The sequence below is a fragment of the Nerophis lumbriciformis genome, linkage group LG05 (genome assembly GCF_033978685.3).
Source record: "Nerophis lumbriciformis linkage group LG05, RoL_Nlum_v2.1, whole genome shotgun sequence".
Lineage (NCBI taxonomy): Eukaryota > Metazoa > Chordata > Actinopteri > Syngnathiformes > Syngnathidae > Nerophis > Nerophis lumbriciformis.
The window spans coordinates 38704363-38722246 of NC_084552.2; the positions used below are offsets into that span (position 1 = coordinate 38704363).

Sequence of the window (17884 nt, forward strand, 5' to 3'; positions counted from 1 at the left end):
TTGAGGAAAACGGCGATTGCATTTGGACTGGCAAAGCAGACTGTATCAGTTATTGTCCGCCATGTATGTCGCTGACTCAACGTCTAAGGTCCAGAGTATATAAAGTCACCAAAAACGAATGGACAATGAAGGTGAAGGCAAAAGAGGGCGGTATGGCGTAGTGGGTAGAGTGGCCGTGCCAGAAACCTGAGGGTTGTAGGTTCGCTCCCCGCCTCTTGACATCCAAATCGCTGCCGTTGTGTCCTTAGGCAGGACACTTCACCCTTCCCCGGGTGGCGCTCACACTGGTGAATTAATGATGAATGGGTGGTGGTCGGAGGGGCCGTAGGCGCAAACTGACAGCCTCCGTCAGCTTACCACCACTAGGTGTGAATGAATGATGCGTTCCCACCTCTCTGTGCGCGCTTTGAGTATCTAATAATAGAAAAACGCGATATAAAATCTAATCCATTATTATTATTATTATTATTATTAAAAGAGTGAGGAGTGTCCTGACCAGATATCTAGATCCCTAGTTTGATTGATGTAAAATGTTCTTTATCACATTGTTTACGTGTCTAATAAAGATTGTATTATTTTATGATGGCTCAGGTGTGATTCACTACAATAGGGCCCCACAGCACACTGGATTCCAGTTAATTGAAATACCACAACAGTGGATATTGTTCAGATAAGTTAAATTAAAGAACTTGCACACAAAGGAACACTGGAGGTGACTATGACGTGCGCATTTTCCGTGCATGCGTACTAGGTCACGTTGCGCTGGTGGACGGAAGGGCGTGGGGGTCTTAAACTACTATTGTGTGTGTGTGTGTGTGTGTGTGTGTGTGTGTGTGTGTGTGTGTGTGTGTGTGTGTGTGTGTGTGTGTGTGTGTGTGTGTGGACAATGAAAAGGTTAGGTGTGATTTACCCTGGATAACCTTATCCGGCTTAGTGTAAACGGGGCCTAAACGGGAAACACGAAGGCGAGGCTCATTAGCTGCAAACAAATTATGCACGGCCTGAAGTCACAAATGGAAGTCGCTCGCCTTTTTGGCGCGAGCAAGCCAAAGAATGTTTATGTGGTCTGTAATGTACAGCTGTGTGCGCGAGAATGAGGAGTGCAAGCAGTTAAAAGGAAGTGTGAGGGGAGTCAACGGGGCTCATTAGAGCTGACTGATCCTACACTTCTGCGTTGTTCTCGCCACTTAACAAGCTCTAATATGCTCGCTGAGAGGGGGAGACGAGTGTGCTGTGCAGCAGAGACCAAAGACATGCTTTTAAAGATGAGGAAGATGCTGTGGACAGCGGACAAAAAAAGCGTGCATTCTAGGGTTGTACGGTATACCGGTATTAGTGTAGTACCGCGATACTAATGAATCATTTTCGGTACTATACAGTTTCTGAAACGTACGGTCAAGCATGTACCCGTGTCGAAGTCACGTCGTGACATTGCGGGTTTACAAGCAGAGGAGCATGTTCGGCAGTGCACAATCACGGAGTACTTACAAGCAGACACAGTGTGTAGACAGAAAAGGGAGAACGAACGCATTTTGGCTTAAAATCTAAGGATAAAGGTGAAGTTATAACATGGAAACGCCCTCAGGAAGAGGTGCTTTAAGACATGGCTAGCTAGCTAGCTAGCGGCTAACATCCATCTGATTTAGCGACTTCTAAATCACTAATCCTGGTCTCCATGGTGACAAATAAAGTAAGTTTCTTACAAGTATCATCCCTGCAGGACGAGGAATAGCTAAACATGTTTCACTACACACCGTAGCTCACCGGCATCAAAATGTAAACAAACGTCATTGGTGGATCTACACCTAACATCCACTGTAATGATATCAAGTATCGAATCGATACTATTATGATTACGTCGATATTTGTTGGCATCACAACATCTTTCGTTTTCTGAAAATGTATGTTATACTTATAAACTCAGGTAATATGTCCCTGGGCACATGAGGACTTTGAATATGACCAATGTATGATCCTGTAACTACTTGGTATCGGATTGATTCCCAAATGTGTGGTATCATCCAAAACTAATGTAAAGTATCAAACAACAGAAGAATAAGTGATTATTAAATTTTAACAGAAGTGTAGATAGAACATGTTAAAAGAGAAGGTAAGCAGATATTAACAGTAAATGAGACAGTAGATTAAAAATAAATGTTCTACCACTTATCCTTAATAATGTTGACAAAATAATAGAATGAGAAATGACACAATATGTTACTGCATATGTCAGCAGACTAATTAGGAGTCTTTGTTTGTTTACTTACTACTAAAAGACAAGTTGTCTAGTATGTTCACTGTTTTATTTAAGGACTTAACTGCAATAAGAAACATATGTTTAATGTACCCTAAGATTTTTTGTTAAAATAAAGCCAATAACGCAATTTTTTTGTGGTCCCCTTTATTTAGAAAAGTACCAAAAAGTATCAAAATAATTTTAGTACCGGTACCAAAATATTGTTATCGTTACAACACTAGTGCATTCACACTTGTTAAACTGTTCTTTTTAACCGAACCACACATGACAAATGTGAACACCCCTCACAGAAGTGTGAGGCGATAAGTAAGCAGGAAGAGGACTCACTTTGCCCCACTTTAAGGACCACCTTCATGCCCTGCGTGGCACACACTCCGCCCCTCATGCTGTCCAGACTTTGGCGCGTCCCATCTGACGTCGCTGCAGGGAGAGGAAAATGACATAGTTAGCTAAGCGCACACACACACACACACACACACACACACACACACACACGCACACACACACACGCACACACACAAAGTATGTCCATTCACACGGCACAGTGACTGTCAATTTCCAACAATACATTCCGCACAAGCGTTCCGGCGAAGCGACAAGTGACATTTGCAGAAGCTGCAATTTAAAAGCACGACTTGAAACTTTGAAATGTCAAACGAAAAAAAAGAACGAGGGGCACTTCAATAAGTCCTCTTGCTCATCGGCATACATTAACACCCCCCGCGGCCCCTGTCGCCGTCGCTTTAGATAAACCACTTTCACCGCGCAGTACAAAGGCGGGGGTGCAATTTTGTCTTGGATTGAGATTGAAAACATCTAATTGCTGTGCTTTTAAATACATTAAAGGTACAAGAAGGGAAGAGGTGATTGCTGCTTTTGTCCACTTATGCGCACCCAGCTGTGTCTTGTCTCCTCTCTAATGTACCGGTCAGTGTATGTTTGGGTCAACCATACATGAAAACCAAAAAACAACTGGTTTCCTAGAATATACTTTTGAAAAACTGCGAGCAGAACATTTTACACAAATTTTAAGGCAACATAACCACAGCATAGACGTATACTTGATCTTTTTGTGACAGTATCTGCAGTCACACAACCGCTTTATTCGGTACACCTGCATCATATCAATTGATCAGCCAAATCACACGATCACATTACGTCATGATTTGGTTGCCATGACAACAATAAACCCATCCATACATTTTCTAGCGCTTGTCCCTCTCAGGGTCGGGGGCTGGGGTGGCCGGACTTAGGCAGGGCGACAACAATAAACAAAAAATAAAATGAAAAAAATACATCTAGGTCCGTCCGTGTACCTTCCGTTCATTCTATTTCCAATTCTTAAATGCAAATCTAAAAACAAATTTTGGGCCAATTTTTCTATTTTCATTTCTGAAACAAAAGTTGGACAATTATTTAATGACACTTTTTTTAAACGACAATAGGACTCCTGCTGAACAATGGTGTTACCGTTATGCTAAAAACGTGCTAAATGCGAAGGACAAGCTAAAATACTGCTTCCGTTTAAAGTTGTCATCACACAGATAAACATGCATTTTTGCATTTTGGATAAACATCAATTGGATTTTTGTGTTTATCAGGAAAAATAAAAATGCATAAATGGAAAACAGCACAAAATCCAATGTCATGGCAATATTTTAATGAAATTCAACCCTTTTTTGTTTGTTTTAAAATCTGCCATATATAATAAAAATCTAAAAACGGCCCTAATTTTGTTTTTTGATTTGCGTTTCAGAATTGGAAAATAGAATAGACGGAAGGTACACAGACCCATCTAAATATTCTCAGTTTCAAAGAGAAATAACTAGATCTAAAAAAAAAAATTTTTATTTATATTTCATTCAGCAAAGATTTAAATCACCAGTCAAGAGCAAAAAAAAAAAAACATGAACCAAAATGCTGACAATATTATATTCCAACACTGGAACCGAAAGATGCTACTTAAAGACTATATTGATCTAGAATGAAGAACGCTTATTTTTATATTTTAGTTTCTGTATTTCAAAATCCATCCATCCATCCATTTTCTACCGCTTATTCCCTTTGGGGTCGCGGGGGGCGCTGGAGCCTATCTCAGCTACAATCGGGCGGAAGGCGGGGTACACCCTGGACAAGTCGCCACCTTATCGCAGGGCCAACACAGATAGACAGACAACATTCACACTCACATCCACACACTAGGGCCAATTTAGTGTTACCAATCAACCTATCCCCAGGTGCATGTCTTTGGAAGTGGGAGGAAGCCGGAGTACCCGGAGGGAACCCACGCAGTCACGGGGAGAACATGCAAATTCCACACAGAAAGATCCCGAGCCCGGGATTGAACCCAAGACTACTCAGGACCTCCGTATTGTGAGGCAGATGCACTAACCCCTCTGCCACCGTGAAGCCCGTATTTCAAAATAACATTCAAATAAACCAAACAATGTTTTGTTTGTCAATTAAAGTAAAGTTCAACGACCTGTACTTCCCCTGTGTCTTGATTTTTACCAAATCTTGTCCCACCTACATGTCTATACCCCTGTGTCTTACACCTATCTTTCCTCTCCTCTACACCTGTAGCCAACACCTGTGTCTTGGCCTTGTGTCCTTCACCTGTGTGTTGACGTTTGTCCACACCTCTGTCTTGTTCTGTTCTACTTCTATACTGTCTTTCTTTTTTCCATGCTCACCTGCTTCAAAGCTTCTTTTTAAGTTAAATGGAAGCCAACAGGTGAAGCTTTTGAGGGGTAGGGGAGGATGTCGAAGGGGACGGATCAGTGGGGATGTTTTACCGGGGCTCCAAGCACAAGGGGGGCACAGAGCTTTGGTAAAGTTTGAAGATTTTGTTTCCCTGTCATTTCAATACGCAAGTTATGAAAAAAGAACATCATGAATGTTGAGATAAAATGAATATAGCCGTGAAAGTTAAGTCAACTGAAGAATGTCTAAGACTACTTATAAAAAGTTATTTTAAATTTTAACTTTTGTATCTCATTGCCCATAACTGTGATGCGTTCAAAGACCCTCGATTAAATTTAGAAACAAAGGCGTCAATAGTGTTTAATGACAGGGGGATACTTAACCCCCAGGAGATGCGGTAAAAATAATATAATCATAATAATAATGATGTGTTATGATGAAGATAATCCAGTGTGTAACAGCTAATCTCTACTTTACGCTTTAAAGCAGGGGTGTCAAACGTACGGCCCGCAAACAGGTTTTTTCCGGCCCGCGTGATGGGTTTGGCAAGTATAAAAATTATCGGCTTTTTTTTTTTCTAACAAAAGAAACTGCTGTTCTAAATGTGTCCACTGGATGTCACAATAGCAATTCTGTTAGGCAAGCAAGAGGTGCAGTAAAGGGTGACTGTGGTTTCTCCTCCTCGACCCTCATGAAACTTAAAACCTGCCGTTTTATATCTTCTGCTTCAAACACATTGTCATTTGGCACCCTCATTGCCCCAAAATGTCTCCGTCAAACATGAGAAAAGTGAACTTAACCCTTTTGAATAGCTTTTTCCTCCGTTTCTTACGATTTGTTGAGTTAGCACCAGATTGATACGTGACAAAGGAGGTATTTGATACCAAGAAGAGTTTACATGTTGTGTTTTGTGTTCAATCCCAGAAAGACTTGAAGCTTAATCCTGGTTTTGTAGATACACTGACACCAAGTCTAAGCTCAGTGTGTTTTTGAAACTGAACCAATTTCTTCAGAATTGTGTTTTCATAATGTGCTTGTTCTATTTTTGGCCAAAGTAAAACAAAGAAAACAACTTGGAGTTGTCTTTATTTTTAAGTTATCATGCCATGATTTTACCATTCTGGCCCACTCGGGAATTGATTTTCCTCCATGCGGCCCTTGGGCTAAAATTAGTTTGACACCCCTGCTTTAAAGGCCTACTGAAATGTGATTTTCTTATTTAAACGGGGATAGCAGGTCCATTCTATGTGTCATACTTGATCATTTCGCGATATTGCCATATTTTTGCTGAAAGGATTTAGTAGAGAACATCGACGATAAAGTTTGCAACTTTTGGTCGCTGATAAAAAAGCCTGGCCTGTACCGGAAGTAGCAGACAAGTAGCGTGACGTCACAGGTTGTGGAGCTCCTCACATCTGCACATTGTTTACAATCATGGCCACCAGCAGCGAGAGCGATTCGGACCAAGAAAGCGACGATTTCCCCATTAATTTGAGCGAGGATGAAAGATTCGTGGATGAGGAAAGTGAGAGTGAAGGACTAGAGGGCAGTGGGAGCGATTCAGATAGGGAAGATGCTGTGAGAGGCGGGTGGGACCTGATATTCAGCTGGGAATGACTAAAACAGTAAATAAACACAAGACATATATATACTCTATTAGCCACAACACAACCAGGCTTATATTTAATATGCCACAAATTAATACGGCATAACAAACACCTCCCCCCTCCCGTCCATATAACCCGCCAATACAACTCAAACACCTGCACAACACACTCAATCCCACAGCCCAAAGTACCGTTCACCTCCCCAAAGTTCATACAGCACATACAGTATATTTCCCCAAAGTCCCCAAAGTTACGTACGTGACATGCACATAGCGGCACGCACGTACGGGCAAGCGATCAAATGTTTGGAAGCCACAGCTGCATGCATACTCACGGTACCGTGTCTGCGCATCCAACTCAAAGTCCTCCTGGTAAGAGTCTCTGTTGTCCTGTCTCCACAGGCCAATGGTAAAGCTTGACTGTCATCTTCCGGGAATGCAAACAATGAAACACCGGCTGTGTTATCCGGCAAAACAGTCAGGGGGTGCATTCTACGGCGGCGGTGCGTTATCCAGCACAACACCTGCCGCAATACATCGCTTCCCACCTACAGCTTTCTTCTTTGCTGTCTCCATTGTTCATTGAACAAATTGGAAAAGATTCACCAATGCAGATGTCCAGAATACTGTGGAATTTTGCGATGAAAACAGACGACTTAATAGCTGGTCACCATGCTGTCCCAAAATGTCCTCTACAATCCGTGACGTCACGCGCTGACGTCATCATACCGAGACGTTTTCAGCAGGATATTTCACGCGAATGTATTGGCATGTGTTGCAATGTTAAGATTTCATCATTGATATATAAACTATCAGACTGCGTGGTCGGTAGTAGTGGGTTTCAGTCGGCCTTTAAAGTGAAGGAAAACCTGACCGATTCATAATTACATTTAAGTAAAAAAATTACAGGTTGTATGATTATTTAATTTAATATGCATGCTACTTTATATTTAATTTGTTGGCACTTTTTTGTGAAAAAAACACTTATTATTTAGGGGGGTTTATCGAGATGTATTCTCAATATGTTAATCCCATCTGTGTGTTTTACAAAGCTGGTTTCCACCAAAATCTATGAAATAATATTGTTTTTAGTGTGTGTAAACATACAAAGTGTGTGTGCGTATAGGGTGGCGGCGTTGTGTTTAGGGTGGGATGGGGGGCTTTTAGGAGTTTGTGTATGGGGGCCCAGAATTTGGTGCTACACCCCCGACAATATCCAGGAACCAAGTTTCATTGGTCATCCGAGTATGTAAACTTCAAATGCTGAAAAAAGTGCCTAGGAGAGTCACAACGTCTCTTTTTATCCAAGGCTTATAATTATACTAACACCATCCGCTGTCCGTCAAACAGCTTGCAGCTTCAGGGCAGCTTGGCAGCGCGGCAAGAATGTTGTCAGTTATATATTTATGCAAGAAGACGAAGAACTGAGACAAAGTGACAACCGCACCTCCTTAGCATCAATCAATCATGCACAACTCGCAAGCTCCCCACCCCCCACCCAAAAAACAAACAAACAAAAAAAGAACGCTCGTCCTTCCCTGTTTTCTAGGTTTTAGCCACCGGTACTCATTTGTCCTCACACTAGCGATTAGCCCGTCTGGAGAAAAAGGGTGTAAGGGAAGATGGAAGGAAAGTGAGAGAGAGAGAGAGAGAGAGAGAGAGAGAGAGAGAGAGAGAGAGAGAGAGAGAGAGAGAGGTGTGAAGAATATGCAGCTTCACTTCTAACACCTCCTTCTTCTCTCCATCCTTCCATGCATAATGTGGAGCGTGAAAGCAGGAGGAGGACAAGACGGAGGTCAATGCATGAAGCACACTTGCACAAACAGGAATGCAAATTGGGCTCACTTTGGGAGACGTCTAATACAAATAGCATTTATTGACTTTATATGACAATTTGTTGTCCCGCCTGTGCATGACTGGTCCTCTCTTCATTTGAGTGTGGACTGAGGAGAGAGACGGGCCAAACGGACCCGCCCACTCACCCTCAGCTGTTCCGAAACTAATGTCCTCTGACACGAGTGGGCAACAAGGGAGGTGAGGAAAACGACGTGGGCGAGCAGACAAGGAGGGCATGCGGAGGGACGGGATTGCCAGGCCAGGAGATGTGATTGGCTGTGACAAGCTGTCGGTGATATGATGAGGATGCGACATGATGCCATGTGATGATGGAGTGACACGGCGTGGACCAAAGTCTCTTCTGCCAGAGTATTTGTGAGGGCGTGGAGGTGTCCCCGTTTGGGGAAAAAAAAAGAGTAACGGGCACGAAGGAGGACGTGGCCGTTCACAATGAGATAAGAGCGGGGACGGGGGAGGATGAGTAATTGAGACAATGATGAGCGCTGATGTGACAGGGCAGAGGACACGGGAGAGGAACCGACGTCTCCGTGGGGACACAATCGATGGAATAAAAGTGCAGTCACGGCATGGAGGTCCGCACACGAGGGGGCCGTGGAAGGACAGCAGAATATGACAAACGTCCATATGCAAGTGCATCATGCTGGATGAGGACATTGGACAGATCCATAATGCATGAGACATATGAGACACAGGTGCACAGCAAACACAGAAACAAATATACAGCAAATAACACAAAGGTGTAGTATTCACATCGCTTCACTTTTTTCACATTTTGTTATGTCACAGCCTTATTCAAAAATGTAATACATTTATTCTTGTCCTCAAAATTCTACACACAGTACCCAAAAATATTTTTTTGCTTGTATTTTTTATTTAAAAAAAAGACTGTCATTTCCAGATGCGGCCCTGCGATGAGGTGGCGACTTGTCCAGGGTTTACCCCGCCTTCCGCCCAATTGTAGCTGAGATAGGCTCCAGCGCCCCCCGCGACCCCAAAGGGAATAAGCGGTAGAAAATGGATGGATGGATGGATTTCCAGATGCACTACGTGTCATGTTTTTGCTTGAACTTTGTGTCGTACAACTGTGTCTCTCCATGCACTGGTTGACCAGTGTGTCCTATACATGTGTGCTGCTCCCGTCTGCTGGGCATGGGAATCTTACAGCAGCTCTCGATTCAGTTCCATTCTGATTTTTGTCGTAATGATTCAATTCAGAATTGATTCTCGATGCAACACAAATTTCAATTCTAACCGATTCTTGCAATACATAACAAGGGAATCTTGTTTCGCAAACTCAATTGTTTTTTTAATAAATAAAAATGTTTGTATAATGAAGCAGGGCAGCACAGTGGCACAGGGCTTAGTGCGTGCACCTCACAATACGAAGATCCTGGGTTCGATCCTGGGCTCCGGATCTTTCTGTGTGGAGTTTGCATGTTCTCCCCGTGACTGCGTGGGTTCCCTCCGGGTACTCCGGCTTCCTCCCACCTCCAAAGACATACCCCTGGGGATAGGTTAATTGGCAACACTAAATTGGCCCTAGTGTGTGAATGTGAGTGTGAATGTTGTCTGTCTATCTGCGTTGGCCCAGCGATGAGGTGGCGACTTGTCCAAGATGTACCCCGCCTTCCGCCCGTGTGCAGCTGGGGTGGGCTCCATCACCCCCGCGACCCCGAACGGGACAAGCGGCAGAAGATGGATGAACATTGAAGCAGATTTTTTCATCAGAAACAATGTGAACATGAATAAGGTTGCAGCCTTGACCAAAGTCCATATTTCAGTAAAATTGTGTCCACTTTGAACACAATATAAAGTGCTATACAGTACTGTATGTAAAAAAAAAAACAAGAGGGCGATGGATCAACGTTCTACTCAATAACAAAGCCAAAACAACAACATCTAGCACAGGGGTCACCAACCTTTTTGAAACCAAGAGCTACTTCTTGGGTACTGATTAATGCGAAGTGCTACCAGTTTGATACACACTTAAATAAATTGCCAGAAATAGCCAATTTGCTCAATTTACCTTTAACTCTATGTTATTATTAATAATTAATGATATTTATCTTTGTGGAAGCACTGATCATCTTAATGATTTCTCACAATAAATATATATAGAAACAGATAAATATCAATATGCAACACTTTATTTTTATATTTTCTCTAAGTGCACATTTTTCAAATTGAACATTTTCAAATGATCACTTCTAAGACAGTCTTGTGAAATCACAATATCTCATTTTAACAAATCATGAATTACTTTGCACCATGTTTGTACAAATAATAACTCATGTAAAATACAAAAGTCAACTCTCAAATTGTTAAATCAATCATGTCACACTTTGAATTGGACACCAAATCTGTTATCTGTTTCTTTGTCAGTTAGTGAAGACCAAGTCTTTAAAATATTTTCTTGGATTTTTAAATTCTATTTGAGTTTTGTCTCTCTTAGAATTAAAAATGTCGAGCAAAGCGAAACCAGCTTGCTAGTAAATAAATACAATTTGAAAAATAGAGGCAGCTCACTGGTAAGTGCTGCTATTTGAGCTATTTTTAGAACAGGCCAGCGGGCTACTCATCTGGTCCTTACGGGCGACCTGGTGCCCGCGGGCACCGCGTTGGTGATACCCTGATCTAGCAGAACTGTTCTCATTTACAGCCGCTCTGCCAACACACACACACACACTGTCACTAGCCCTGTGGTGTACTCACAGTTTAAAATCACAAAACGCTCCAATGAAAAGGAATCAAACAAAAAAATCCGCTTTACCATGTCGAATAATCTTCAGTGCACTCAGCGGAAGGAAGGGCAAGTTGAGGAGGCAGTGTTGACAACGCTGTGGATACTTCCTGAGTGTTTCAAACCACACATTGCTTTTCCGTTGCTTTCTTTGCACTTATACTGAGCTCAGTGGCACAGTAGCACAGCACTGCTGTGCTGACTGAATGAGCACATGAGGTTGATAAGCCCACCTAGGCCTGGGCCGATATTCGGTAAGTCGATTAACCGACGATAAATGAAAATTAAAGTCGGGAAGTTAATAAATCGCCATCTGCATTCACGCTTTCCGTCGCTTTTAGCAGCTACGCGCATTTGTACCATGGCGTAATAAAAAGAAGGGGGTGAATTATCTTGTACTCGTTAAGTGTTGTTGACTCTTTGTGCAGTGGCACGGTTACACGGGCCGCTGGCCGGCTAGGATCACACAGTGCAACTAGTTAGCATGTAGCAGATAACATGGACAAAATGAACACAAAACCAAATGCCATCGCATCACTGTGGGAATATTTCCGTTTAAACCTTGGGAACAAGATGAGACGATTAAGACCGAGAGGCCAGTTTGCCGAATGTGCGCGACGACTACAACGCCCACTTGAAATACAACCACTCGACAGTCCACACTTACTTCGCACTCACATGTGAAGAAGCCAGGTGACAGCTCAGTGCAAAAAAACAGTGCAAAATAAAAAAAAACATCACCAAAGACATGCTGCCATTTAATACTCTTAGAAAACTAGCATTTTCTTAAAAGTGCTGTCATGTCATGTCAGTGTTCCCGACTTGGAATCTGCCAAACTTAATTTTGTTTTACAAATGACGTGCTAATCAATCAATCAATCAATGTTTACTTATATAGCCCTAAATCACAAGTGTCTCAAAGGGCTGCACAAGCCACAACGACATCCTCGGCTCAGATCCCACATCAGGGCAAGAAAAAACTAAACCCAATGGGATGACAATGAGAAACCTTGGAGGGGACCACAGATGTGGGGACCCCTGTTTAAACTGTTTTCATTAAAAAGGTCCGAACTTGATAGTCAGGTAAGTAATGTAAAACTCGACCTCTGCCTACATGTTTAATATAGAAGTGCAACGTTATTTGTCAACGCTTTATTTAGCTATTTTAATTATTGACGGCGTGGCGCAGTTGGGAGAGTGGCCGTGCCATCAACCTGAGGGTTCCTGGTTCGATCCCCACCTTCTACCAACCAAGTCACGTCCGTTGTGTCCTTGAGCAAGACACTTCACCCTTGCTCCTGATGGGTCGTTGTTAGGGCCTTGTATGGCAGCTCCCGCCATCAGTGTGTGAATGTGTGTGTGAATGGGTGAATGTGGAAATAGTGTCAAAGCGCTTTGAGTACCTTGAAGATAGAAAAGCGCTATACATGTATAACCCATTTACCATTGTTATGATTGGTTATATTTGAGCCCTGCATCGCCTACTTAAGATATTTAATTAATTAATTAATCAATTATTTATTAATTTATCACATAAGTGCAAAATTTTACAAACAGACAAAATATATTGTATTGTTATTATTTGTTTGTTTTATTTGACTTGGAGATTTAAACGTTTTCATTTCAATAACATTAAAATACACGAGAAATACAAGTTTAGGGCATTTGAAAGGATGTACATGCATTTTTATTATGTATTATCATTAAATCAATGGTTAATTTGTAATAATATTGTTTATCGGCAATAATTTGTAGGTCAATATATCGTCAAGCAAAATTTGTTATCGGCCCAGGCCTAAACCCACCCACAATGGATGTGCTGCCAGGCACAAAATGGCTACACTGTAAGACACACAATGGGTGGAACATTCATACTCGGAGACAAGCTTGGTACACTAAATCATATTTGTGGCTCATAAATCGAAACGTGCGTACAAGGAGGGGTTTGTAAATCCAGGTTACACAATATTTGGTCGCTAAATTATCCTAAAACATTTCAAAACAGGTGGCAGATGACCATTATGAAACACAAACACAGTATCACTGCTGTGTCACTACAGCTCGTGAGTGTGCCATACACTCACTGAGGCGACATTTACCCATCACTACTTGTGTCTTTCACCTACTCCTTGTCTCTTCTCTACCTTTGCGGTCTACACCTTGTTTATTTTCTATCCTTGTGTCCTTCCCCTAGACCTTGTTTATTTTCTATCCTTGTGTCCTTCCCCTAAACCTTGTTTATTTTCTATCCTTGTGCCCTTCACATGAGTGTTTCTTGTCTAACATGTCCAACACATGCTCCTTGAGTCATGTTTACTGAGTCCTTTGCCTGTGTCTTGATTGACATCAACAGTTGTGACACCTACGTGTGTCCTACATCTGTCTTGCTTCTTATCTTCCCTTGTGTTCTGCACTTGTGACTTCATTGTTATCCACTCTAACCTGTGTCTTGTGTCCTCTACTGGTGTCCACCTACACCTGTGACTTTCCTTTTGTCCACCCTTGTGGCCGACACCTCTGTCTGTGTTCTTCTTTACTTGTCTACGCTTACAGTACATCCTACACCTGTGTCCAGCTTCTTGCCTGCTCTTGTGTTCCACACCTGTGTCTCACTTGTTATCCAACCTCGGTTCTTCGGACCCATCTTTCTTAATGTTGTTCCTTTTCTTGTCTGTCGTCCTGTTATTCACCCATCTTGTTTCTTTGTGACACCGCCCGTCTGTCTCCCACCTGTGTCTCATTTCTGTGTTGTTGTCAACATTTTCCATGGGTTCAGTCTGGTCCGTGCTGTGTGCCCCCAGCATGCTGCTAGTTCTTGGTCCTTATGTGTCTGTCTATGCAGAGCATTCCCGTCTGTGCAGCTTGCCCTCTAAATGTTCGCCTCCACAAGGCCAAGTTAGTGTCTCAAGTGTGTGTGTAGAATTTACAGTTGTCTTCCTGTTTAAATTTGTTTTGCTCCCTTTCCAGAGCGCCATGTGTGTCATGTAGATGATGAAAAGCGTATAACCTCAGCTCCTCGACCCCTCTGACCTCATCTTCAGTAAAACATTGGAAAAAAAAAACTGTCTCACCATGAAAATAGACCAAAAACCTTTTTTCAGAAATCTGCTGACGCTTTTATAACCAGACTGCAAGCATTAATGAAGCTATCACAAGCCATTAGTTTGTGGAGAAAAGGAATTCCAGTTGAAACAGAACAGGCTCTATTTGGACTCCACATGCAGAAGGAGGGGGGGAAAAAAAATCACACACCAGTGGAGTATTATTTTCACTTTGCATTCCATCTCAAAATACACAACGAACCACTTCTTCCAACACAGCGTGAAGTTTCCCCCGAACTTGTTTTTCAGCGATGGGAGCGGGTTTGTTCACATCTATTGTTGAAGACAAAATAACAATAACAACAACAACAAAAGACCTCTGTTGACTCTATTGCGGTTGCACTTCATCGCCAAACTGGGAGCAGCAACAAAAGACAAAATAAGACAAAAAGTCGGCGGGTTTTTGGGGCCCCTGTTGCACGGTGACTGGATGGCATGCATGGGCTTTGGAATTGAGGACGGAGTGTGTCACATGAGGGTAACGAGACAAGGAATATACGTTTGAAACGGTTAGATTTACTCTCTCTCTGTGTTAACAACTGCCTCTAGATGGAAATGAGCAGAAAGGATTCGGGATTCTATTCAAACCTTCTTTCCCTCTGTGCAAGCCCTTGCTTACGTTGACTGAATTTGGTTTTATTGTATAACAGGGCTATTCAACTGGAGGCCCCTGGGCCACATCTGGTCCGCCAAAGTTTTTCATTTGCCCGCCGAACATCACCCAAATAGGCTCGACGAAACTTGATGAACATACTGTTAATTAGCTGCACACGCTGGAAACGAGTAGCGAGGGCAGAATAATGAAATTATTGACAGTGCAGTGTGAAAGCTGATGTGTTTACTTTGCAATTAGGTAAACACAGTCTCAAAGAAATATAACCTGCTACTTACTTCACTGCCACTTTCTGACCAAACAGCCACATTTCGATGTCTGGCCCTGAGCCCTTGGGCTCTTACAACTGCGGCCCTCTTCATTGTGTTGTTGAATAGCCCTGTAGTATAAGGAGCATGGTCTAGATCTGGTCAAGTGCCTTGTTTTAACTTATGTTGTGAATTGGCACTTCTGCAAATACCTAGGAATGTTCGATCAGGGTTTTATGCTGCCGATTCCGATACCAATGTGGAATGCGCTCCCAACAGGTATAAAAGAAAGGGCATCTCTATCCTCCTTCAAAACCGCAATAAAAGTACACCTCCAGGCAACTTCAACCCTAAACTAACACCCTCCCCGGATTGTTAATAATCAAATGTAGATACTTTTCTTATGCCTTCTGATCTCTCTCTCTCTCTATGTCCACTACTTGCTGTACATATCCTACCAAGTCAGACCTACACTGTTTCAATATCCATTTCTCTGTTCTCAATTGTTGATGACTGATGATAACAACCAAACCTAACCCCCCCCCCACCCCACACACCCCAAATTGTAAATAATGTAAATAATTCAATGTATACACTCTGATGATTATCTTGTGTGATGACTGTATTATGATGATAGTATATATGATAGTATATATCTGTATCATGAATGGACCCCGACTTAAACAAGTTGAAAAACTTATTCGGGTGTTACCATTTAGTAGTCAATTGTACGGAATATGTACTTCACTGTGCAACCTACTAATAAAAGTCTCAATCAATCAATCAATCAGGGTTTTCCCTAGATGTATTTGATCGTGACAGTGCGCCACAGCAAAATATTAGCCGCCACACCTTAAACATTTTGATTTTTTTCATGTGAAAACAAATTAAAGTAATATGGTGTATTGTAGCCTCCAGAAGACAACACAACGTCTGATGCTCTTTTTAGCTTTTATTGCCAATTTTATGCAAACAACGTGCCCAATTCCGATAAGTGTTTCCTCCATGCAAATACGTACGTCTCAATGCTTCACTCCCAACACACAACACTTCCTAATTCTCTGCCAACAAGGTGAGTTCAAGACCATAGGAAAAATTTACGCCATAACACAAGAACATACACATTAACAGTTACAGTTACAGTATGAATAGATATAAATATAGTTTATTATTTGCACACTATTGATTAGTGATGCACCAAAAATGTGGCCACGGAAAAAAGACGTACTTTGATCACCGGAACGGAGCTTCCAAAACCGGATTTTGTGAGGATGTAGGCACACACATGGGGTTGTCTGGGGCAGAGGCAGCATGTCCGTGCTGTGGACGTACTTTGATGTATCCAAGATATACCCATGGACAGCAATCTTCAAAATTTAAAATGACAGTGTAGCAGTGTGAAGCTTTTTGTTGTGTTACTCTAATAACGATCTACTCCGTGGCCTAGTGGTTAGAGTGTCCTCCCTGAGATCGGTAGGTTGTGAGTTCAAACCCAGGCCGAGTCATACCAAAGACTATAAAAATGGGACCCATTGCCTCCCTGCTTGGCACTCAGCATCAAAGGTTGGAATTGGTGGTTTAATTAACCAAAAATGATTCCTGGGTGCGGCACCGCTGCTGCCCACTGCTACCCTCTCCTCCCAGGGGGTGAACAAGGGTGATGGGTCAAATACAGAGGACAAATTTCACCACACCTAGTGTGTGTGTGACAATCATTGGTACTTTAACTTTAACTTTTAATCATATATTGATACCACCATTGGTGGCGACACCACCGATGTATGGATCGATCCGCCCTCCTCTTACGTGTTAAGTACTGACTGTAACAATGCCACCAACAGTTGTTGTATTATCTTATCTCGAGACTCTTATAAATCTACTTGTTGATGTCCTGTAAATAGCTGCTTACTTTCTGCTGCAACGCGGTTCCATCTACACTTATTTCTCTGTGTTGTTTCTTGTTAGCTTTGTGGCTATCTTAGCTATTAGTATGATACTAAATAATGCAGTTTATTTGCCGTAATGGGGGTGATTATTATTAGTATTATTAACTTAGAGAGCGGCTCCACACTGTATATGGACATACACAATTAGCTGCTAGCTTGTCAACCGGGAGACTAAAAATAAATACAATATTAGCCAGAGAGGATCTGTTGTTGTGATTGGCCTTGAAAGGCATTAATCGGCAATGGCGATCACGTCCTTTTTCAAGAAATCGATCAGCAAATCCATATAAATAACGTTGACTTAAATCTGAAGATCAATAAATTGCCAAGTGCTTCTTACATTTGATCTTATTTTACTTAAGTTCTTGCTATGTTGGCCTTATTTCTAATGTTAGCTGTTTATGCACCAATACACCAAGACCATTTACTTGTATGTGTAAATATTTCTGGCAATAAAAACAATTCTGATTCTGATTCATTGAGAAATCAAGATCATTAAATGAATGCACTTTTCTCTGAGCCCTATCTAAAAGTCCATGGGTTCATCCTTGGTTCAAGCCCCTCCTCCATGCTTTATCAAAACCGGGCGCAACTGAATAGTTGTATCATAATTCAGCTACCCTGCACACACTGACCCTATTATTAGGAGATAAATAAACAACATTACTCAAGAATGCACAGAGAGAATTGCAGATTTGTGATTGAAGTGTTGTATTAGTTTAGGTCAACCATATTTTAATGCAATGCATTACTTTTGTGAGGAACCTGCCGTCATGGTCACAGGTTAGAACCCACATGATCTGTCACATGCCC

At 42.0% G+C, this 17884-nt stretch overlaps 1 protein-coding gene across 1 annotated transcript in view; it reads right to left on the reverse strand.

The window, feature by feature from the left end:
- The window catches only part of efnb3b (ephrin-B3b), a 157927-nt gene that overhangs the window by 18771 nt on the left and 121272 nt on the right, over window positions 1–17884 (reverse strand). Inside the window, exon 3 of the mRNA XM_061960392.2 lies at window positions 2585–2677. Coding sequence (XP_061816376.1) covers window positions 2585–2677 — 93 coding nt within the window. The remainder of the gene's footprint in view (window positions 1–2584; window positions 2678–17884) is intronic.